This window comes from Lepisosteus oculatus, chromosome 2 (genome assembly GCF_040954835.1).
Source record: "Lepisosteus oculatus isolate fLepOcu1 chromosome 2, fLepOcu1.hap2, whole genome shotgun sequence".
NCBI lineage: Eukaryota > Metazoa > Chordata > Actinopteri > Semionotiformes > Lepisosteidae > Lepisosteus > Lepisosteus oculatus.
Genome location: NC_090697.1, coordinates 52,807,761 through 52,833,168, shown reverse-complemented (window position 1 = coordinate 52,833,168; position 25,408 = coordinate 52,807,761). Strand labels below are relative to the sequence as shown.

The 25,408-nt window shown below is 37.7% G+C and overlaps 1 protein-coding gene across 9 annotated transcripts in view; it reads right to left on the bottom strand.

Annotated features, from left to right (window-relative positions):
* sash1a (SAM and SH3 domain containing 1a) overlaps window positions 1-25,408 on the bottom strand; it is a 436,741-nt gene that overhangs the window by 66,276 nt on the left and 345,057 nt on the right. For 8 of the 9 annotated variants that reach the window (XM_015348122.2, XM_015348115.2, XM_006625870.3 and 5 more), the window contains exon 2: window positions 10,878-11,006. In XM_015348122.2, the coding sequence (XP_015203608.1) occupies window positions 10,878-11,006 (129 nt within the window). Of the gene's footprint in view, window positions 1-10,877; window positions 11,007-16,621; window positions 16,643-25,408 lie in introns of those variants that run through there. The other variant, XM_069179090.1, reaches the window with a different exon arrangement.

The window sequence follows — 25,408 nt, the reverse complement described above, 5'->3', positions numbered from 1 at the left end:
GTATTTTTTCCTGAAAAAAGCTCAAGTTACAAAAGCTCAGAAGAAGAGTACTTAGCAACCATACATAGTAAGCAGGTCTGAAGAAACAAACAATAAATCCTTAGATAATTGATTGGAATGAACTTTCCAGTTCGTTTAAGGAGGACTGAGGCATGTAATAATTGTCTTCCATGGCAAGTAAGGACGGACATAGTTTCACACGAACAGATCCAAACATGTTTTAAACTATCTTTTCCACAGCTATACTTGGTTGAAATATTTTCCAGTTTCGAAATTAAATCTAACCCACAGAACGTCTTAAATGCAGCTGCTATTGTTTTTCCATGTGGGCTAATATGTAGCTTAAGAGGCCAAGACAGAAATATTTAGTGACTGATGAAGAGCTTCAGCTGAATTGTGAGGGACTCAACAAATGACAACTATTCTAACCAAATACCAAATAGGTTGAAATCGTTAAGAAAGGCATAGCAACCACCTTTCCCTATAAGTACTTACATTACATGAGTGCTAAAAACTTCACTTTAAGGCTTTGTGGCTAAAATCCTCATATTAATATGGCATGTACACCATTTTTCAAATAAAAATAATAATAATAGCTTACATTTATATAGCGCTTTTCTGGACACTCCACTCAAAGCACTTTACAGGCAATGGGGACTCCCCTCCACCACCACCAATGTGCAGCATGATGCGACGGCAGCCATAGTGTGCCAGAACCCTCACCACACATCAGCAATCAGTGGGGAGGAGAGCAGAGTAATTAAGCCAATTTATAGAGGGGGATTGTTAGGAGGCCATGATTGATAAAGGCCTATGGGAAATTTGGCCAGGGTACACCCCTACTCTTTTCGAGAGACACCCTGGGATTTTTAATGACCACAGAGAGTCAGGACCTCGGTTTTACACCTCATCCGAAGGACGGAGCCTGTTTACAGTATAGTGTCCCCATCACTACATTGGGGCATTAGGACCCACATGAGCCGCAGGGTTAGCGCTCCCTGCTGGCCCCACTAACGCCAGCAGCAACCTTAGTTTTTCCCAGGAGGTCTCCCATCCAGGTACTGACCAGGCTCACACCTGCTTAGCTTCAGTGGATTGCCAGTTGTGAGTTGCAGGGTGATATGGCTGCTGGCATGTATAATATTGTCATAAAAACAGATACAGATATTTGAAGAGGTTCCAGTGACTAAAAACACTCCCTCTAATTGGACCTTTTCTCTCACACACACCTGAAGAAAGCTCAACAGTAAAAAAAACTACAGTTCAACTTTCTATATTTTCAGCGTGGAATGAATTACTTGTTGGATAAATACCTTTTATATAGTTAATTTCAAGGAAGCCAAGCGAGTCTTAAATAAACTGTCTCCGCATTCTTTCACAATTCTTGGACTAAATACATACCAAGATAACTGATCCTATTTAAATTGTTTCTATTAATAATCATCTTCAAACAAGCTGTCATTGTGGTTTTCAATATTGACTAAAGGGGCTTTTCTACTTCTTGTGCATAACACTGCAAAAATACATATCTATAATTTACTTTAATTATGCCTGCTATTAGGTTAAAGCAGCTAGGTGTTAGGTAGTTGATTTGCCATATTTATAACTTCTATAAGTAGTTTTCTTTGTTACTCTGATTTCTCTATTTAATATCAATGCAATGAGTAGGACTGTCATAATTTGCTGGCGCTACCACATCTTGTTCAGAGATACAAAGTCTTAAATGGAATTTTAATGGGTTATCTTTATTTTAAACTTGGACTCAGCATATAAGAAAGTAGTGCTTCCCAAACATATTGTACTTTTGGTAATGCATTTTCATATTTTGAGTGACATAAAGAGCTGCCTTTTAGTCCTTAAAAAATCTAATTTACATTGGAAGGAGTTTAAAGATCACAGAATTAATTTATGATGACATTACTAAAAGGACAAAATCGACCATGATGTATGCCTTTCCTAACAATGCTTTCACCTAGGTTTTCAATTTAAATATTTAATTATTTCCAAAAGTCCCCAAACATAACCTGCCACTTTTTAAAGTGTCTTTTAGACACTAGCGCATCATTTGTCTCTGGCCATGTAGTTTTGTATGAAAGGACAGCGTAAGATATATTCACAACACACACATGCTATAAATTAAGTTAGAGCTTTCAGAGTTCACAGAGGAGCCTTAAAGGCCTTTTGTACAACATATAGATTTCAATTTTATAAACATATAAATTACATTGAGAAGAAGAAAAGTTCGACTGATTCCATGTGTTTGACCCGAAATACTCAGATTTAAGGAAAAAAATACATATGCCCATATACATATATATACATATATATATATCCAGAGAGAACCCAGCTGAATTTAGGAGGGAGTGATAATGTGCGTCAGACACACCTGGGAGCAAAGTCAGAGCCAGTTTCCAAGCGAGCAAGACACCAAGAAAGCAAAGACCACTGAGCATAAGTGACTATACAAGAGGACTGTAGAAGGTATTTTTTGCGATCTTATTCCAAGCAGATTACAAGGCCGATAAGGTACTAGGTAATCATGCATCTTAGTTGTTTCTTTGTCCTCTACCTTCTATCGTGTTACCTGTTACTACACTGAACCTTTTGTACATCACTTATTAATTTATTTTTAAAAATTAACCCTTTTTTTAAATGCACACAATTCCAGCATTCTGCATTTTTATCCATAGCTTCTGATAACATTATCAAGTCTAAGAAACTATCTACAGTTCTCAAATATAAGATTTGTACTAAATGAATTTTTGATCCTATATTATAAAATATTGCAAATGTGAAATATACCCCTGTAAGAGGACCAGGGGACAGGTCATTTATAACCGGTATTTCCGGAACAAAACACTTAATATACCCGATATAGACCTGAGCAAGATGGCCGCCAAGGAGAACCAGCTGACCCACTGTTGGAAAAGGCCTATGCAGCGAAACAATGAGACTCAGCTGAGCAACATCAGGAAACAGAATATAAATGCCCCAGAAGCGGCGAGCCAGGGCAGAAGCCGATAAGGTGAATGCGTTTTGGAGGAAGAAGAGGATTAGGATTGTGGTTGTTGTGATTAAGGAACAACGGACTACGGTTTACGACTATGGTTTACGGATTACGATTTGGTTAGGGTATGGATTTGTGTAGACATACAGACTTTGGAATTTGGATTGTTTAAGGTTACTGGAGACGGATTATGGACCGGAATTGGAAAACATATGGACAAAGAAACGGAGAAGATTGGTGTGGTGTAACATCGCTTTTCCCCCGGCGACACCACACCCCACACACCCGAAGATTGTTCCACATCCAAAAGGTTGTGTTTCCTTTCTTTTCTTTTCAGCATGGAATAAACCTTTACTTGTTGCTATGTGAAATATATGCATCACCAAATATAACAATTGTTGCATAACAACAGTAAAAATTTAGCTTTGCTAAATTTTTCTTAAAGATAGAAGAAAAGATAAGATCACTTTATTAGCCATATACAGTTTCTTGTATTAGGAATTCATCTTTTCACATAGCCCAGCTTGCTCTCCATGAGACACAGACAAACATACAGAGAGAGAAGCTTGGGGTCAGAGCACAGGATCAACCATCGTACAGCGCCTGTGGAGCAGTTGGGGTTAAGGGCCTTGCTCAGAGGCCCAAAGGAGTAGGATTCCCCTGTGGGCCGCAGGATTTGAAGCGGCAGCCTTCCAGCCTTAGGCACAGATCCTTAGCCACAGTGCCACCGCTCTGCCCCTAACGAAATTTCATTTCAGCATCAATTAAATAGTTTCTGCTATATGAAACTTAACACTTTACGAGATTTTTGATTGCTGTAGAGAATACAGTTACTCTTGTATGAACTACCATTCATCCACTTACAAATACACTTACAACAACACATAAAAAATTCAATGCATGAATCAAGTTCTTTTCAGCCTTTCAGATACATTACTGAGAAACCTTCTAAAAACTAAAAATTCAGGATGTTATTCCATTTCAGTTTCTTACTGTGGAAATCAGAGAATGTAAAGTATTTTAAATTGGAATTAACTGATAAATGTGAAAATTTACATGTATGGAAACATTCAGGACCACTGTTCAAAGTTAACTTTCAGACTTAAAGCCCAATATTTACTATAAAGAAGAAATTATGGAATTTTGTTTTAGAGTATTTTGGGGGGTCCCATAGTCTCAATGTAAAAATACAATACTAATTGTAATTTACCTTATATTATCCTAACAGGCCTACAGTATGTGAGATGGTATATGGGATTGTAGCAATACTAGTAATCGAAAACTCTTCCCATTGATTCCTTAAATCAACATGGTAATTTGAGCTTGTTCTTAATGGTGCATTGTAAATGATTTGGTATCATTTTTAATGCTAAGTCAGGAACATTATTTGAAGCAAAACAGACAGCAACAGGAAATAACAAATATTAATGTAATGTACAGTATTGCCATACTTTCTTGAAAGGTCAAACAGTGACCCAGATGATGGTGAGCCAGAAGTATAGAACTATTTGATTACAAAAACTTTCAAACCATCTTCTGGAGACTTAGACTGCTTGAGTAACAGTATGCAAAAACAGGGAGTACTCTGTTGAGTCACTGACTACAGAAGAAATGTTGCTTTAAAAAATATGAAGGTAAAAATAAATAAGACTCAGTCTAATGCACTCTACATAGAACAGTTGGATCTTGAGAATATTAAACTATTTTAGCCAGGAAAACATGGACTATACCTCAGAGGGAAAACTGTTTTATTGCTATGGAGATTTCATATCTTGAAGTTTCCTTCTCAATGTTTTTCATACAATGGATTTAATTTTACCTCTCTGTGGGAGGCCAGATTATCACTGCAGGCCCTAAAATGCATGGTTGCTGGTGTCATAAGTCCCTAGCAACTCCATTACTCAGAAGATATCTACTACATCACCTGCCATGTTAGAATATGTTATGACTGTGTACAACTACCTTTTCCATCTCACAATAATGCATAGCAGAAACAAAAAAGGCAAAGAAGCAGATTCTTCTCTTAATTTAAAGAAAACATAAGTGAAATTTAGAGAACTCCCCTGCTGGTCAGTTCTGCAGAGGAGGGTTAAATCGTTAGCGAGGAGAAATAAAATAGTACAGACCAACACTCACACTTCAGCCTTTGCTCATCTAAGACATTCTAAAAAAACTGACATGAGTATTTAAGATTCAGATAAAAAAATTAAATGTAAAAAAATTAAATAAATTTATGAAATCTTGATAAAAGTGAAACAATGTTGGGAGAGAAACAAAATGACAGTAAAGAAAAGAAGGAACCTCTAACTGAAACTTTTATAATTTGCTTGATATTGCTTGATATTTATTTTTTTATTCTGTATAACTTTGTACAACTTTTTTATATAAAGGTGTATATTTTAAAATCAGAAGACAGAGAAGACTACAAAACAGTCTTGTTTTGATTGAAACAGGCAACAGAAAAAAGGCAGTAGGATGATGTATCCTTAAAAGGATTGTCTTCTTAGGTGACTATCATTTTGTAGATGTGTGGCAATAAGGCCACAATTTATCCAAAGAAATGGAGAGTAGTGTTACAATTGATTGACGAAAGCCAAGCATGAAAGCTGAGCAATACATTGTTCCATACTCCTTCAATCCTTTGTGTAAGAAGTGCTTCCTGTTCTCAATTTTAAATGTACTTCCACATAGTTTTCACTTGTGTCATTCAGTTTGTTTCAATGCTGATTCTGAAGCAATCCACTGTCAATGCCTTTGAGGATTTTAAAAATATAGTTAATTAGTTTCATTGAAAATTGTGAGTGTTTTGAAGTACAAAAGGAATTTTATCATTTTATTATCTACTGTACAGTTCAATACGTTTACTTACTGAACATTACATTGCAGTGTAATGAAATTTAAATTTGTTAAAAGGTATTTCCGATTTATTACTGTACTCTATAAACATATTACATTACAGCTTTTTATTTCCATTGTTCTCCCCTTCATAAACAGGGAAGTTACCTTTCTTTCTTTCCCTTTATCATGGAACTGCTAGCGCCTGCTGCATTCTCTCTCTTTCTCTCTACTCCCTCCTGCGATTAGAACACACAGTTGCTACCATGGAAGGACAATAAACCCTGGTGGACTGCAGCTCTATTCTCCTGTCTCTCCTTCCTCACTTGCAGACACAGCTAGGAAAAATAAGGGATGATCAATATCACAAAAAGTAATTCTATATATAGTTTAGGTGGGTAGCTGCATCAACATGCGAAGTCTGCAAAGCAACAAGTAACAGGTTTATCCAATGCTGAAAAGAGAAGAGAGAAACACAACGTTTCGGCTGTGAAGCCTTCTTCAGGTGTGAGGGACATGAAGAAGCATGGAATAAACCTATTACTTGTTCCTTTGCATTTTACATATATATATATAAATTCAACAGCTAAGATGGAGACTCCTCCGTTTCCTGCTTCTGTAAAAGTTGCAAAACAAAATATGTACATAACTCGGGAAATAGGTATATTTAAATATTTTGAAATCAGGTGACGAATTGCATTAGGCCGTAGTGCGATGCTGAGCATGCACCAAATCTGGAAGAGCAAAGACATCAGCCTCACAACCAAATGCAAAATGGTCCATGCTATTGTGTTCCCCATATCAATGTATGAGTGTGAAAGATGGACCCTGAAAAAAGCTGACTGAAACAGGACGGATGCTTTCGAGCTATGGTGCTGGAGAAGACTGTTACGGATACCATGGACAGCAAGGGTCACCAATAAAGAGGTTCTGCATCAAGTCAGAAATTTCGCTTGAGGGAAAGTTCACCAGACTCCGGCTCACTTATTTTGGTCACGTGATGCAATCAGATTCATTGGAGAAAGCAATGATGCTTGGAATGGTCAGTGGAACAAGAAGACGAGGCCACCAAAGAACTTGGTGGCTCGACGCCATCAAAACGGACACTGGCTTAGGCATAGAACAGCTGAAAGAGAAAGTCCAAGACCGGAAAGCATGGCGAGAGATGGCCTATAGAATCGCCGAGAGTCAGATCCGACTGACCGGATAACATCATCATCATCAAATATTTTGAACTGAATCTACAATTCCATCGGTTGATTTGACATGGCTATCGGAGTTTAGTACAGTACTAAACAAGAATGAGGGGGGAAATCAAAGCACTTCCAACACAATTGTCCTTAGCATATCTTGTCAAATCATGTTCTCTAGCTACAAAGTGTGATTATGATTTTCTTTTAGCACGAACATTCATGTAAATATTTTGCAGTTCTACCACCCATTCTTATTTTTTAATTTCCTTTACATTTCTCGTAGCCCCTATGGCACTTCTGTTCTGGTGAAATGCGAAGTGGTTAATGTTTAAGGTGGGCCTGATCTTACATTGATTTATGAGTTACACTACATGAATAACACCAGCTCATCATCATCTGACGATATGCGTGCCTGAAGGTTGCAGCTCCATGAATTCCAAAGATGATATACTTTTGATAAAGTAAAGTATGTTTTTGAGTATAACAATCCAATGTACAAATTCATTTTGAACTTCAAGGAATTTTACAGGCAGGGAAAAAAATAAGTGTTGCTTGACCAGTGATTTAATGTTTTCTCCATTAGATAAATAGACCCAATGAAGGTCCAAAGGTCATCCATCAAGTCATCAACAGGTGGAGTTTGCTTTGAAACTGAACAATTGGCTCTGATACAATCCACATACTGTACAAATCACATTCTTTAGAGAGAGTTTAATATAACACTTTTTCTTGGTCACATTTGAGTTGCAAATTATAAAACAACAACAATGGGGTCAATTACATAATGATAGCTGTATCACTAAAAGAAAAACAGAATAGTTATTTTTCATTATTTTTGCTCTGCTTTAGACCACTGAAGAGTAATAAATCAGCAAGTGATTTAAAAAAATATGGCTGAATTTGCAACAGAAGTTTGAAGCAAAAAAAAAAGTTGTGGCAAAACCATAGAAAAAAAAACTTTTCTTCCCTTTACCTAAAATCCCAAGTTGCAAATGGCATTCAGAAATAATTTATAAATTAAGACTGACACATTGACAATTGGATATTAGTAAAAATACCTTAAACGAGTCTTGAACCACAGCCTAAACCATACCTCTGTCCCTAATCCTAAAGTAGGAATCACTGTGAATAAATAAGACATTTCTCACAGCTGATCACATGAAAAGTAACTGTTCAAAAACAGTTGCAATATTTACAGCAGACGCATATTTTACACTAAATATTTTTACACAAATTTGTGTATAAGCAATGGATAATGGAAAAATAAATAAAAAATGAAATGTGGGAAATTTCACATTCGAATCTGGCGATGCACACAGCTGAACTATGCTTTGGGAACTAGTTACAGAGAATATAGCATCGTGCTGCTTTCTTTATCTGTGTTTTCTTTAACATGCATATCAAGCAAGCAATATCAAGAATATCAAGCCGTATTCACACCCTCAATACGGTTTGTAAACAAAAAACAAGCATGAACAGGAAAGAAACATGTATGAAGGGGAAAAGCAAGTCAAGAAAAGTGCCCGAATTGGGAGTTAAAAATAAAGATTTTGAATAAGTTAAGGGATGGGATAATAGTGACCAGTTTGGTACAAATATAGGGTTGAGTGTATGCATGGCAAGAATGAATCTTTAATTTGTGCAATTAGAGACAGAGAGAAGGCTACTCTTGAAAGCTATACATCTGCTGCGTTCCTTGTATTTTATTATTATTAACTTTTATTTGATCTATTTTTGTATACTGTACAGTACTGTATTCACTGTATTACTGTTTTCATAATACTTCAGAGTACATATTGTACATACACATACTAATATACTTATGTTTGATTTTACTTGCTTAAAGGGAGGGGGAAAGGAAGGTCTAAGGAGAGTACTCTGATTATACACGATTTGGGGTATACACGCTATGTCAGGAACCTAACTACTGTGTAAAATGCGAGTCTACTGCTATTTTGTAACTAGCATCAGCTGTGCTAAGCAGTGACCTTAAACAGAGATAAACACTATATGTTAATGACATAGTTAAATATAAATTATTATGTTAATGAGTTGTCTTAAGTCAAATCTGGGAAGCTAATACTGGTTCCTCTACAACTTTGGGCTCAAAATGTAAAACTTTCACAACACTTACCATCTAAGGCTGCATGTAAAACTATAAAAGAATGACCACAGCAAACTGTTCTTTTAAAGAGGCAATCTTTGTACCTCATAAAACTAAACTAGCTCTGCATTCTACATGGAAAAAACATGGCTGACCACATTAGTGCTACATACACAGCCATGTGGCGCTTTCAAGCAGAGTTGCAGTCTGCTGAACATGACTTTTTCACATCAGCTCTTTCACCTGCAAGCTACTACCAAAAAGTCAGCCTTCTTGGTTGGCAATATGCAATATGCAAAAAATAAAAAAACAGATAGTATATGGAGCCCCTGTCTAATCTAGATCAGTGACAAGGGGGAAATGGGAGACAGGATGAGAGATGACATTTAGCTTTGACAAAATCAAACTGCTGCTGATTGCAGATAAGTAAAAAGATAAACTGATTAATTTGACTTTATTACACTAATTTACAGTAATTTGTACAACAGGTATTTGGATAGATGGTTAGCCAGCCTCATTATATCATTATCTTGGCTATACACACTTTGCAACAAGCATTTGTTTCACTTCCTTCATTTAAGTTTAGGAAAGCCTACTGTGTCCATGACGTGTGTCTATTTGAAAATCCATGCAATCTAGATGCATTTAACCAGCCTAAGAGGCTCTCACAATCATTATGTTTCAGAATGTGCAGAATTATAATCAAGTATATACTGCATAACATAATTTAAAACCATATTATCTGCCTGTTTATATAAGCAGTCTTTCTTAGCAAAGGTCTACTTTATATTTACTAGATTCCCTGAGTAAATAACATGTATTTCTCCAGGAATTAACAGTTGGTAAAAACAGCAAAGTTTGAACAATATCAGAATGGAAATGAATTTCTTCCAAATCTTTTCACTAATAACCATAAAACAAAGAAATCTTACAATCAGACTTTAAATCTATTAGGATTAAAGTGCCCCCTGATAACAGGTGTTTGTACTTCTGCACAAAGGCTTGTAGTTGTCTGGAACATGCTACCTAGCCACATTATTGAAGTCTGACTTATTTCAAGAATCTTCTGGATGTTTTTCTCATTGGTCAATCGCAGCCAAACAGAAGTACTGTATTTCTATGTAGTGTGCCTATCAGTAATCAGCGGCAAAATGATAAAGAAGGCTTTGTAACATACAGTACAGTAGGTCAGAGAAACAGCCTCACTAAAGACAATATGTTATATGGCTCCCTCTTGCTTAATAATCTTAGCTACAAAACTATATAGTACTTTTCTGGACACTCCACTCGAAACTCTCTATAGGTAATGGGGACTCCCCTCCACCACCAATGTTCGGCACCCACCTGGGTGATGCAATGACAGCCAAAGGGCACTGCATATCAGCCATCAGTGGGAAGTAGTCTAATGAGGCCCTCATTAAGGCCTAATTGAGATGGGCATATTGGTTCTTTCCTGTATGTTTATGTGTTGATTTTCAGCAAGCTTTAAATTCAACAGGTCAAATGTCAAGATAGTTTGTGTTAATATGGACATAGGATTTTATTTGAAGTATCTAACTAACAAATACAACGGTAATTTCAATTTTCAGAATTACTGTGAAACAGACCAATACTGATGAACACTTAAAATAATGCAGACTAGTAAAGGAAAGGTATGGAAGGTACTGTGCATGCAGCCAGATGATGAGCCTTAGGACACTAAGCTACAGAAGACAGAGAATACTAGTGCTTCTCTTACCATGTCAATTTCTTGAGACACTCTGCGTTTGCGCAGCTCTTCCATCCTCTCACACACGTCACTGAAACAGGTATTGTAATACTCGGAGTACTGTTGAGCCAGGTCATCAATGTTTCCCAGAGAACCATCCTGTAAGAGACAGAGAAGGAACTGATCAAAAGCTAATAAATATCCTATACTAATTCAATTAACTTTCTGTAATAAAGGGGTTGGAGTTTAAATGGAACAATACATAAGTGAAAGGCTTTTAAAATCAAAATTGGTATACCACAGGTTTGCAAAAGCTGGTAGCATACATATGTAGACACAGGTGCAAAGTAATAAGTATTGTCAGTATTTATCCTGCCTAATTAAACATACGGTAGGCTTAGCATCCTTTAATCCTTTGCTTTGTAAAAACATATCCCTGTTACCCACTAGAATGGATTTGTAGAGGCCTTAAAAAACAAATAACCAGCTATATCACAAACCTCTATCTTCCACATGTAGCCAGAAGCTTTGTGGCATTAATGCATACTGAAAGGCAAATTAATGCCTTGTTTGTTGCATCACCAAATGGCTAAGCAAACTATTTCTCCTAGACCACTATCCATACACTGTTGAGTCTTCCCCAGCTTTGACTTCGGCCATTGATAGGTACCAAGTGACACATTCTTGCATGTGCTGTGCAAACAGAGCATAGCAGAAATCAGCTTCTAAACACGTAGAAAATTGTTTTCATTTTTCTTTCCCAAAAACTTAATACATTGATGCTAGAAAGTTTAGACCCTTTAGAATGTTCTGAATTTCTGCATAAATTTGACCTAAAATTTGATCAAATCAAATTACGGCCAGCTGCCATATCACCCTACAACTCACAACTGGCAACCCATTGAAGCTAAGCAGGTGTGAGCCTGGTCAGTACCTGGATGAGAGACCTCCTGGGAAAAACTAAGGTTGCTGCTGGAAGAGGTGTTAGTGGGGCCAACAGGGGGCGCTCACCCTGCGGTCCATGTGGGTCCTAATGCCCCAGTATAGTGACGGGAACACTATACTGTAAACAGGCGCCGTCCTTCGGATGAGGCGTAAAACCGAGGTCCTGACTCTCTGTGGTCATTAAAAATCCGAGGGCGTTTCTCGAAAAGAGTAGGGGTGTAACTATATAAGTGGAAGCAATTACTATTATTATTAAGTCATGAAAATAGATAAAGAGAACACAATAAAACAAATAATCTTTGTCAGAAAAAGTATGTGAACCTCTAGGATTATCAGTTCAGTTAAGGGGATAATTTGAGTCAGGAGCGTCAATCAAAGGGATGACAATCAGGTGTGAGTTTGGGTGGCCCTGCCCTATTTAAAAAACAAACCTGAGCCTTCACTACCAAAGTCTGGTCTTCACCACACAGATTTGTGAACGCATGCCAGGCCTCGATCAAAGAGATTTCTGAGGACCTCAGAAAAAAGAGTTGTTGATGCTCATCAGGCTGGAAAAGGTTACAAAACAACTTCTAAAAGGCTTTGGCCTTTACCAATCCACTGTCAGGCAGATAGTGTAAAAATTGAGAAAATTCAACATCATTGTTACTCTCCCCAGGAGTGGTCGTCCAACAAAAATCACTCCAAAAGCAAGGCGCAAATACTGTGTGCATGGGAGGATGACAAGGAGGAAGCCACTACTCTCCAAGAAGAACATTGTTGCCCATTTAAAGTTTGCTAAAGACCACTTGGATGAGAGAAAACTACTGGAAGAATGTTCTGCGGACGGATGAGTTGGAAATAGAACTTTTTGTCTTAAATGAGAAATGTTAAATTTGGTGAAAACCAAACACTGCTTTCCAACATAAGAACCTAACCATAACCATGAAAAATGGTGGTGGCAGTATCATGGTTTGGGGCTGTTTTTCTGCCACGGGATCAGGATGGCCTGCCTACAGGAGAATATCAGGGTATCTGTCAGTGAACTGAAGCTCAACAGAAGGTGGGTCTTGCAGCAAGACAACGGCCCTAAACACAAGTCAATCTACCAAAGAATGGTTGAAGCAGAAGAAATTTTGTGTTTTGGAATGGGCGAGTCAAAGTCCAGACCTTAATCCAATAGAAATGTTGTGGCAGTCCCTGAAGTGGGGAGTTCATGCAAGAAAGCCCACCAACATCACTGAGTTGAAGCAGTTCTGTATGGAGGAATGGGCCAAAATTCTTCCAAGCTGATGTGTGGGACTGATCAACAGTTAGCGTAAACGTTTGGTTGAAGTCATTGCTGCTCAAGGGAGGTCACACCAGTTACTGAAAGCATAGGTTCACATACTTTACCAACAAAGACATTTAATGTTGGATAATTTTGATCTGTAATTGAATGAAAAAGTATATCCTTTTGTGTGTTATTTGTTTAATTGGGTTATCTTAATCTATTTTTATGACTTACGTAGATGACCACATTTAAGGTCAAATGTATGCAGAAATTCAGAAAATTCTAAATGGTTCACAAACTGTATAGCACCACTGTACATCTCATTTGTTGCACTTGCATAGTGTTCCTTTTATTGTGCAAAGCTCCATGTTCAGGCAGACATAGGAAGTAATACCCTCAAAAAACTTCAAATGTGATTCTGCAATATACTGTACAACCTGAAATTTATTTCTCCAATTCTTCAGATCAAGAACTTAGGAATAGCCAAAGGAAGTAAATATATTTAAAAATTCTTTACATTCTTGACCATCACATTTCTTCAAGTGTATTCCTTCCAATAACCAATAATTGTGTTGTATTTTTGCATTCCAGCAATAATTCTGACCTACTGTCTATGCTTAATGTGTAGCCAGCAATTCTATAAAGAAAGTAATGTGTAGCCAAGCTCACAGCCTGCCACATGGTTCTGCTTGTCAGGTGTTATACAGACTACAAAACTGTTAAGTGTTGCACATGTTCCAGGAAAAAACAAGTTTAAATGTTTAACAACACTTTGCTAGTTACTCAGAAAAGAAACCTGTTAAACAAATTAATATGCACCAAAATAACCTGAAATGAAAATGTCAAAAGCCTTTTCTAAACTTTGTCACAGCCTTTTAAGTTATTGGCACAATAAATGCTTTTAGCATTCCCTGAAGACAAAACAAAACCAATGAGATGAAAAAAAAAAACTAAAAAGTCAACTTAACAAACTAGATTATTATGCTTTTATACAGTACATTTTCCTTTTCATCTAAAGTCTGTGGAACCCAGAAGTAAAAATATTTACAACTAATCAAACATAACATAGCTGAAAGCTCCAAAAGTGTACAGTTGGTTTTAGGTTCCATCAAATAAATTTTCAGCAATAATATGGAATTTTTATCACATTCCTGACTTCAGTGCATAATTAACAGTTTGTTAAACACTGTAGCTGTGCTTGTTTATGTATCTTGTTAGTAACTGCCTTTTTCTAAGCACCACAGAAAACATAAGTAAATGCAAATATTTTAATAACAGTTTCAGTAACATTACTTTGTTTTTGGTCATGATAAATCCACTATTACATTGCAAATACAAAGAGTCAGTAACTAATTTGAGTATTTTGGATATATAATAGACTAAATAATAATTTAACCCTTCATAAAACTAGATTGCGGATGATGGAGTTAGGGAGAACAAGTGAATCCTGCTCTCCAAAGAGGATCTAGTCACAAGCATTCAACAGATATAGCACTGGAGCTCCCTCGAATTAAAAATGAAAGGACTTAAGAATACCTCTGACCACAAATTCAATTGACATTTACGATCCAACTTTGAAATCAAGCATATATAGAATTTTCACACAAAACTGTTAAAAAAACACTATCATTTTTTCGATCTTTAAAAATCTCAATAGAAAATCTCCGGTCCTGACCAAATGAACTGCTTATAGCCATCATCTTAACTGAACTACACAGGCTAACAGAAATCATGAGAAACCATGATTTTAGCCACCTGCAGAACTGCAGAACACCTGCAAAACAAAAGAGTCCAATCCAATATTCAATTTAAAAAAAAGTATTCATAGCTTGTTTCCAGTATCCCGACCCTTAAGAAATTCTCATCTCCTGGAATGAGAAGTCACTGCCACAATTATCATTCCAGTGGCAAAAAAGAGCTGTTGGAAAAACGTGGCTGACTAGCAAATGTTTCAAGTGACCTAAGCCATCACAGCAAAATACATCAACTAAACAATTCCTATAATTCAGACTGTATGTTTAGAATTACAGACCTATTATTTATATAAATTATTTCAGTACACAAGCTCAAATCTGCCTTACCTGTTATGGGCTACAGGCAAGTGGCATTTTAAAACAATTGTCCAGGGTTACGTAGCCATTTGTTTTCCTGGATCTGTCAGCTGTCTGAAAACACTAATGAGCCTTGACATCAATTATCCTGAAACTAGAATCACACCATTCCCCTTTTCTCAACGATAAGACTCGTTTCCTTCTAATCCTGTCTGTTCATTTGCAGGTTTTGACTTCACACCAGTCTTCACCTCTCTCCAATTCACACCATCTCAGTGCCCGCTCTGCTTCTCTCCTGCTCCTGCCTCCTCAACACCCCTAGCTTTTGTTCTCCCATGCTTTATTAGCCGTCTACTTTCCTGTCTCACACCCGAAGAAGGCTCCACAGCTGAAATGTTGTGTTTCTTTTCTTCTAAGCATCAAATAAACCTTTACTTGTTCCTTTGTAGCGTACAAATGCTGATGCAGCTACCTACTTAATCGAAGAGAGATGCACCGCTCCTCCCAACAACACAACAGGTTCTGACAGGTGTAAGTATTAGAGTACATCCACAGATCCTTCATCTTCCTCTTGTCGTACAAGTAATGTAATGGGAAGTCAAGGTAATAACTGGATATTCCAAGAAATACCAAGCACAAGAATGTGACAAATCTAAACAGGCCTATTTGAAAAGCCTCAGAAATAACGCACTTGTAGAAAGTAGTAATTCTGACAGTTCTTAAAAGTTACATTTTTTTCCAAATATTTTGTTTTGGGAAAAAAAGGAAAGTTATTTTTATAGCTACACTTGAAAAAAAGAATGGAACATTTTAATTATTAAAATTTACAGACTGACAAAGCTAAGGCAAGGGAGGTTATTTTGGCTCCTGTCTCCCCCTCAAGGCAAACAGCCATAAATAAGCAAACTATGGTCTCTTTGTGTTGGTACCAACATATTTGATAAGAACTGTTCACACTTTTTAATCTAAGAGCACACATTTCCTGAGACCTAGCATTCACCAAAAGAATTTAAAGAAATTTCTCAATTTGCTGAAAATACACTGAAAGCATTAAAAGCTAAGCTAAGTCAAAAAACAATTCTTTATATGTTTGAAAATACAGCAATAAAACAATAAATGTACTTTATACTTTGAAACCCATTTCAATACATCCTTAGGTTAAGAGTTTACTGAAAAAGTGCTTTAGTCTCATTCCACTGCAATTTATTCAGGCAAAAAAAATGTATTTGCATAGTTAAAAAATACTACCAACAACTCATTCTCCTACTTAACATTTAACTACGGAACTGAAAGTGAGTTTCAAAAAGCACCAAGTTTCAAAGCTATCTTTTTTACAAGTCTTTTAAATGTTTACGATAAAATGTGGGATATTACTAGTGTACAAAACATATTATTTGACATTGTGACTTAATATGCATCTTTGAGTATTACTATATACATCTTGCATATGAAAAAAGAATCACAGCTAGAAGACATTTTTTAAGTATGCCAAAACAGAAACCTTATGAAAAAATATTAATGCTCACCTTTGGGAATGCGTCACCCCTTTTCAATGGTCATTTTAAAAAGTGTCATTTCATTTCTGGAAAACAAAGTCCTGTACAAGGTTTTTCCAATTACTGCAACAAATATTAAAGGCATGACTATTAGGTTATCTGTAAACAGCTGAGTCAGCTTTCTTTGCTCGATCAACTGAGCAACCAGCTGGGACTGCTGCAAATGGAAAGGCTGTGCATGAGCAACTGGTACCTAACGCTCTCTACAAAAAAAATCCATGTAACTGAAATCAACACATTTCTGAACAAAAGCTTCATGTTTACTGTGAGACATTAGTGTCTGGGTTTTTCTGCAGAATCCAAGCAAATCATAAGGATCGTAACAAAGCCGTATCACATTCAGTTACTACATTTTATTGCAGAGATCAGCCTGTGAAAATCGCAAAACATGTTGTTTACCACTTTATAAACATGATGAATAAAAATTTTAAATTTACCCAGAAACAGGAAAAAGAATAATGTATGTGTTCACATTTAAAAGATCCTTTATATTCATTACATAAGTTGTTGATACAGGAAAAAGCGTAAGAACTGAGACTAAACTGAAATGTAATTTTTGGTGCTCAGAACAAAAAAAAAAAAGATTAATATGAGGCAAAAGTAAAGAATTTCAGCTTGTTTCTGGGTATTATTTTGCATTGGTTTAGACATTTTCAAACATTATTTGTGTTCAAACATCCCATTTCTGGTGAATGAGCATACGTATTGGGACAAATGATTGGAAGGTCATTTCCAATCATTTGGAAATTTGGAAAACTGTTAGTTTTGACTAGTTTTAGTCAGGAACTAACAGAAAAAAAATCACTGCACTTACAAAAGATGTTGATAGTTTTCAGTAAGAGCAGAAAAGTAATACTTTATAATATTTTTCTTTAAAATGACACTTGAACAGAGGGACAGATAAATGATCAGTCATCTATCAGATCTGATATACAGCAGACAAAAACTCACAGGCAAACGTTTCAGTGAAATCATTCACAGAATATGCATTTTAAACTGTTTTGCACATCATGGCATTTGGCAACATGTGGAGGTAACAAAACAAATCATAACTTATAAAGTTGGGAAGCTTGAGGAAGCTATAAAAAAATCATATTTCTGTTGATATTTGTCTTCTAAAGACAGTGTGGGGAAGAATTAAAAATAATGTCATATCATTTACCAAACCGCTTTATACCATACGGTGTGGTGGAAAGCCGTAGCCTACCCAGCAAGCAACGAGATCAAGGCAGCGTACACCCTGGACGGGGTGCCACTCCATCGCAAGGCAAGTGCAAACCAATCATACATGGGGACAATTTGGAGGCCACGGTAAAGGTCAAGGTGGGAAATCTGGGCCGGACACCAGGACTACTCTCTACTCTTATCGAGAAATGCCCAGGGATCTTTAATGACCACTGAGAGTCAGGACCTCAGTTTAACATCTCATCAAAAAGACGGCGCCCGCTACAGTATAGTGTCCCCACCACTATACAGTTGCAGGGTGGGCGCAGGGGCAGATTAACGAACAGGCTAGCATAGGCTATAGCCTAGAGGCCCCATATTGATCAGGGGCCCCTGACTGGATGGGGTATTTTTTTTTTTAAACGGAGCTGTGGGCCCCCATTGGTCGATAAAAACACTGAATCATTTGTGAACCAATGGTTGGTTATGATAGTGGGGTGCAAAAACGAAAAGCACAGCGGTTAAAATAGCAGAGTGAGCAGGATCTACTTAAAAAGATCCCCAGATTGATTGCTTATTTCAAGTTTGCTGAGCCAGACCCTGATCCTGAGTTTACGGCTAACGTTGCAGCCAGTGCTTCAACAACCATTGAAAAGTTAGCTGCAACTAGCTCTAGCCTGGGCATAGTCTACATCAATGTCGATCATGTGGACGAGCCAGCTCCCGCAACGGAATCAAAGGAACATGAGTCAGAGGCAGAGCTATCTGAAACACCACCACCATTTCCACAAGATCAACGAGCCATGTCCGAGCTGCCACAATGGCTGTTGCACCTGCTGCTGTGGAGCTAACAGAGGACGTACTGTAACAGCAGCTCCCCCTTCCTATAGCTCGGACTCAGCATGCTGGGGTAAAATAGATGAACAGATGCGAGCATACTGGGCTAAATTGGGCCCAAAATCGTGTAAAAACCAAGATGAGGATGTTGCAGCATCAGAAAGACAACATAAACACCAAAAGAGGCATTTCTCTAAAACCGTCTTCAAAAGAAAACTCAGAAATGGTGAGTGTGTGTCAAGAGAATGGCTGCTATTTCCCCTTCGGAATGTACAGTGTTTTGTTTTGCATGTTAATTATTTGGGGACAGTGATAATCAGTCCAGACTGATCGCAAGCTATAGTGACCGGAAAAATGCAACTGCACACTTGGCTGAACACAAAGCATCGGAGAGCCATAGAAAGACTGTGGTTGCATACATTATGCACTGTGCTGATAATGGTCCAATAGTCAGAACTAAAAAGACAGTTTGACAATGAATATGAGATTGGACTAATGTCTTGAAAAGGGTAGTTGCAGTGTTGAAGTGTTTGCAGAGCGAGGGCTGCCTTTTAGGGGACGCAGCAAAATGTTTGGGCGCCCCGACAACAGGAATTTCATGGGTGTCCTCCAAGTTATCAGCAAGTTTGATCCCTTCTTGAAAGCCCATATAGAAAAAAAAATCTTTCTCTTACTTTTTTCTGGTAATAGGATGAGGGGGGCCTCCACAACATGTAGCCTAGGGGCCTCTGATCACCTTAATCCGCCACTGGGTGGGCACCCTCCGCTGGTGCCACTAACACCACTTCCAGCGGCAACCACAGCTTCCCAGGAGGTCTCCCATCCAGGTACTTAATCTGGCTCAACCATGCTTAGCTTCAGTGGGTAGCCAGTTGAGAGCTGCAGTGTGATATAGCTACTGGCTAATAAAGATAAAATTAAAATAATTAAACTATATAATGTAAATCAGGGGGTATTAAGTTAAAAAATGCAATAGTAAGACCACCTTTAAAACACTGTGTGCAATTTTTCATTACTACACAAAACATAACTATGAGGAGTAAAGTCAATCCACTGGACTTCTTTTAAGACTCAAACGGTAAAACATGTATCAAAGGACAAAAGCACAAGGAAGTACATTTAACACTGAGAACAGAAAACAATATCTTACACAAAAACTTCTGGGAGTTTAGAACTAGTGACTCTCCATGTTGTCTAAGCTACTACCCTGGATTCTGTTGAGAAACCGATGAATATGATTTTTGATTCAATTAGCTACCAGTAATGACATGAGCTACTGTCGATGGGTGGATTGGCCTCATCTCATTTGTAACCTGTCTCATTGTTCTTGAACAAAAAACAAAGGCACCCCTGTCATTTCCTGAAGCTGCTTTGACAACACTGACAATGCCAAAAAGTTGCCATTGCCTTTGATTTATAAATCTCTCTCATGAGCACAGCTTCCTGCAGATGGTCTGCCAAAAAAAAAATTCCAACATTTCTTCCCTGAAAAGGCAAGGGAAGAAATCAGGAGGTACTGATGGTGACCCACCCTTTTCCAGTAGGGCTTCCTGAGGAAATCAGCTGCACTAAAATAAAGGAGGGCCATAATCTCAGTGACAAAAGCATGGGAGTATACCGACCAACCTATTTTCGAGCAAGATTTGTAATGAAGACAACTCGGGCTTCTGAATATTAAAACTGACACAGTGATCACAGTGAACAATGTTGTTTCATGCTCATATAATCCACATCAAATTCAATTTTTTAAAGTTTTTAATTAATACTTCCCATTTTGCAAAGACCTAAATCCCTCCACACATCCATTTTAAGAAAGTCACTAATCTTGGTGAGTGTCAGAAAAAAACAGAGGCCATCTCAAATGCATAGGGTACAAGGTGGGATAGAGAGCACACATGGGATGCCAATCCATCACAAGTCTAGATTCTTTTCACCATTGTCCTACCAATTAAACGTAACCTGCATGTTTTCAGGGAGTGGGAGGAAAACCTTGAGGTATGCATTGGAAGGCTACTGTGCTACACACTGGCCTCAACAGAATCTCAAAGGAAAAATATAAAAGGTGTTTCACCACATTTTTAGTAGGGCTATTGGAATGTTGAATACTGGAGTACTGCTCACAGGCAATTGCTAAGCAACAATATAAGCATTACCAGAGGACCAACAGCACCAAGAGTCGCCTTGTGTCACTTTCTGCCCCCACCCAGTGGGATGTTCTGTGTATGGGAGCGGGAGCATACAAGAGCAGTATGTTTACAAATTTAAAATCCGAGTTAATTCAAAGAGTTTCATTATATGTTCATGCAGGGCTTTGGAATCTTGCCCATTGTCAAGAAAACTGCTGGTTTCTGCTTGTTCTGATCGTTGTCATGAATCTTTATAGTACCAGCAATTTCTGACTATCACTGATAATCTCTGAATACAGCCATGACAAAAGGACATTTTTATTCCTATGGTTCAAATTCATATGAAGGATTTTAAAAAGACCTAAACTCTTCACCTTTTAATATCTGTCAGCCAAGCTGAAATGTATTCTAACTAGACTCCTAATAACACAGTAAAAAATAAAACAAATACAACTGAAAGCTTCTAGTGATGGTGTTCTTCTGGCAAGGGTCACCAACCTTCATCCTGTAGAGCCCCTGTCATGTGGGTTTAAGTACATTTTTGATCAGTTATGCAATATATTACATTTGGTCTTTGAGAGCTGAGTATTTTACATCCAAATTATCTGAAAATAACTTTCACTGCACCAATCAAGTAAATCTGATTTGATTAAATCTGCCTTTAGACACCGGTGATTTAATGGTGACCTACAAATCTTATAATGCACTCCAGGTCCAGGGATAATGATGCATGGCTTGTGGAATGATACAAATGAAAAAGGTCTTGACCAATTCATGCAAATCTGCAGTGTAAAACAAAGAGAAGTAAGACAAGAGAAGAGAAGTCTCCAGTAACAAAAAGAAAAACATCTCTTTGTGCAGTTGTGGAGAGTCTTGTGGAGGTTCTTATTGATCTTTTACTGAGAAGAAGGGCAAAAGAGCTGAAAACACCACACCAGTGCTTCCCAGGCTTTTTTATAGTGGACAGCCAACAGTGTAACACCTATGCGCAAGGAATCTTACCACTGCTTCCAGCATCAGGTAATTATAGCAACAAGTTTTCCATTACAACACACCCTAATAAAAGCTGTCTCGAAAGCCATCAAAGTCTCTGAAAGCCACTAGCTCTTGGGTATGCTAGTACCTTGAAACTAAACATAAAAGACAACAGTAGACAGGGCAGTGTGGTGTCTCTGTGGCTAAGGATCTGCGAATGTGGCTGGAAGGTTGCTGGTTTGTATCCCGTGGCAGGCAGAGGAATCCTACTCCGTTGGGCCCCTTTAGGGGTGCCGGACAAATGGCTGACCCTGCGCTCTCCCTGTCTGTGTGCCTGTGTGTCTCATGGAGAGCAAGTTGGGGTATGCAAAAAGACAAATTCCTAATACAAGAAACTGTATATGGCCAATAAAATGATCTTATCTTATCTCTTATGTTTAAGTTTTTATGCATTATGAAACAGATAGCCCTCATGAAAGAAGAGTGGAATCTAGTCCTAATGGAAGCTAAGACGGATACTCTATCTGCAAAACAAACAAGCAATGGCACATTATACCCTAGTCTAAACTGGCATGACCTTTGATGATGTCCTTTCTACTGCTAGCCTCAGTGCCCAGAACTTTGAACACAGAGAGAGCATTAAAATTAAAAACCACTTTGGATATGAGATTTTTTTAGATATGTAGTGGGCAACATTTATTCAAATTGACAAGATACAGCTTTTAGCGAAAACAAAAACCACACCAAACACAGGTTATTTCACAGGTAGTGCCATCACAATATAACATACAGACATTTCTATCAAAGAAAAATACCACCCCAATCCAAATCTTTAAAAAGGATATTGACATTGGAGTTGCCAGTTCCTATTCTACATCAAGAACATAAACAGTTTTACTACACTTATCATTATCAATTAAAATATTAAATACTGCTCACACAAAAATTAAAATCCCATGTTTACTGCATAAACATTACTTCCTCAACTGTGAAAAATCCATTGGTATAAATAACAATAATAAACTTTATTTTATATAGCACCTTTAAAGCGCTTACAGAAATAAAAAACAAATAAAAAATACACAGTAAACAGGATGATAATACACAGTTAGAGAGGACAGTAGATGGTGATACTAAATACAGTAGGAGCAGAGAGGTAAAGAACAGTTAAAGAAAGGCTCTTCTAAAGAAGAAGGTTTTGAGTCTGGATTAGAGTTTAGAGAAGGTGACTCTCTGAGATCCTTAGGGATACAGTTCCAGAGCTTTGGAGAATAACAGGAGAAGGCCCTGCTACCCATAGAGTGTAGACAGGCTTGGCAGACAGATAGTAGACCAGAACTAGAAGAGCGAAGGTTGCGAGGTGGGGAGCAGGGAGATAATACCTCAGACAGGTACTGAGGTGCCAAGCCATGCACAGCCTTATAGGTGAGCATGAGGATATTGAAGTCGACACAAAACTTGACAGGAAGCCAGTGCAACAACTCCAGGACAGGAGTAATGTGGTCACTTGCACTAGACCTGGTCAGGATTCTGGCTGCCGAATTTTGGAGATACTGGAGTTTGTTCAATGTGGATTAAAACACCCCAGAGAGTAAAGCATTACAGCAGTCAATTCGGGAGAAGACAAATGTGTTGATCAGCTTTTCAGCCACAGTTAATGATAACATAGGGCATAGTCTAGCAATATTTCTGAAGTGAAAGAAAGATGTTTTGACAATATGATGCAAATGTGGGTTGAATGTGAAGCCTGATTCAAATAACACTCCAAGGTTTTTGAATTTGGATTGAAGCTCAAGTACAGTACAATCCACAGATAGGGTTACAGCATTGGCTTTACAAAGTTGATGGGGGTGCCAATAAGCATGACTTCAGCTGTCACAGTTAAGATGAAGGAAACTGAGTCATCCATGTTTTTATGTCGGAGATGCAATTAGATAGAATAGAGACAGCCACAGCAGTGTCAGGTTTGGTATGGATCCCATGTTTTCTTAAATTGGCAAATTTTAAGACTTCTTCCTCTCACAGTGAGCCGTAAAATAGTCTACCGACAGAAGCTGTAGCACCTTGTAAGCAAAGGTTGGGCCTGCTTAGTAAAGGGAAAGAAGACCTCCAGGAAAATGAAGATGCTGCTGTACGTGATGCTGACAGAGCAGCAGGTGGCATACAGTATTTGTCCTCTGTATACATTCACTTTTCCCATAGGTGTTATAAGCTCAAAAGCCTTTAAAGGCACTCCAATTACATAGTTTCTTTATGGCCATGTATGTTTGGAGCTCAAAGCCCTGTGTGAATGAGAGAGATAATGTAGACACTGCTAGGTACAAACACTGTTGCAAAAAATTTTGTGCATAAAATCTAATGCACCCCAGCTCTTAATTTGCCTAGTAATCCATTTGCTTGGCTCAGCCACAAAAAGGATAACTATTTTCAGTAAAACCACTTGACATGCCGAGATTTTTTTTTGCTTCTCTGGTTAGCAATGAAAGGCAGGTCTCTACATTTAGCTCTAAGCATATTAAATACAATAATATTTCTAAAGGAAGACTGAAAACAGATTTTTAATAAACACGAAATTCATATTCAGGGGCGGAGTGGTGGTCTGTGGCTAAGGATCTGCGCTCGGGCTGGAAGGTTGCCGATTCAGATCCCGCAGCCGGCAGAAGAATCCTACTCTGTTGGGCTCCTGAGCAAGGCCCTGAACCCCAGCTGCTCCAGGGGTGCTGTACAATGGCTGACCCTGCGCTCTGACCCCAAGCTTCTCTCCGTCTGTGTGTCTGTGTGTCTCGTGGAGAGCAAGCTGGGGTATGCGAAAAAGACAAATTCCAAATGCAAGAAATTGTATATGGCTAATAAAGTGATCTTATCTTATATTTTCTTAGTCTTTTCAGGTAGTGACAGCACAACTGTTTAAAGTTTCAAAATTAAACGTATTACTTTCTTGAACTGGTAAATTCAAATGTTGCTTTTCTTTTATTGACTCATTCTCCAAGAAATCTTTCTATAACAAACCTACAAAACATTTATTGGAAGCAGAAAAAGGACATTCTTTGCAGCCCTTGTTCTTGACATATTTCTGAATGTTCCATAAAAACAGTTAACAGTTAACACTTACAACAGGGTATAATGCCACCAATTCTTGAATACACTTTATTACATTGCTCTGTCACATTCAAATACTGAAACAGCCTTAAACAAAAAAAGGACATGAAAACATGTATCTAAAATTTCAGAAGTAAAATTAAACATTTTTGGTATTATCAGAGGTGTTTGTTCCTAAGGAGTTCAGGACAGGTAATAAAACCAGCTACTGTACTAATAATTAGTCCTCAAAAAGACCAAGATATTCATTAGGCCATATAACTCAAGAAATAAGGTAATCTGCATACTGATGTCTCTACACTAACCTCTCCTCATAGCAACTTTAATCAAACAAGTCCTCAAGGCCAACCTTTCCAACAGGTTTTAAAAAGCCAGAGAAAGTATCTATGCTTAAATATTCTACTTTAAATTAAACTGAACCCAGCTCCAATTGCAAATAATGGACGACCCTTGATGCACCCTGCTTTCTGCCAATTAAAGGCATTGTTTTTAGCCTCTTATGCAAGCTAAATTTAAGCTCCTGCTTTTATTAAACTAAATTGTCAGCAGGAGAAAT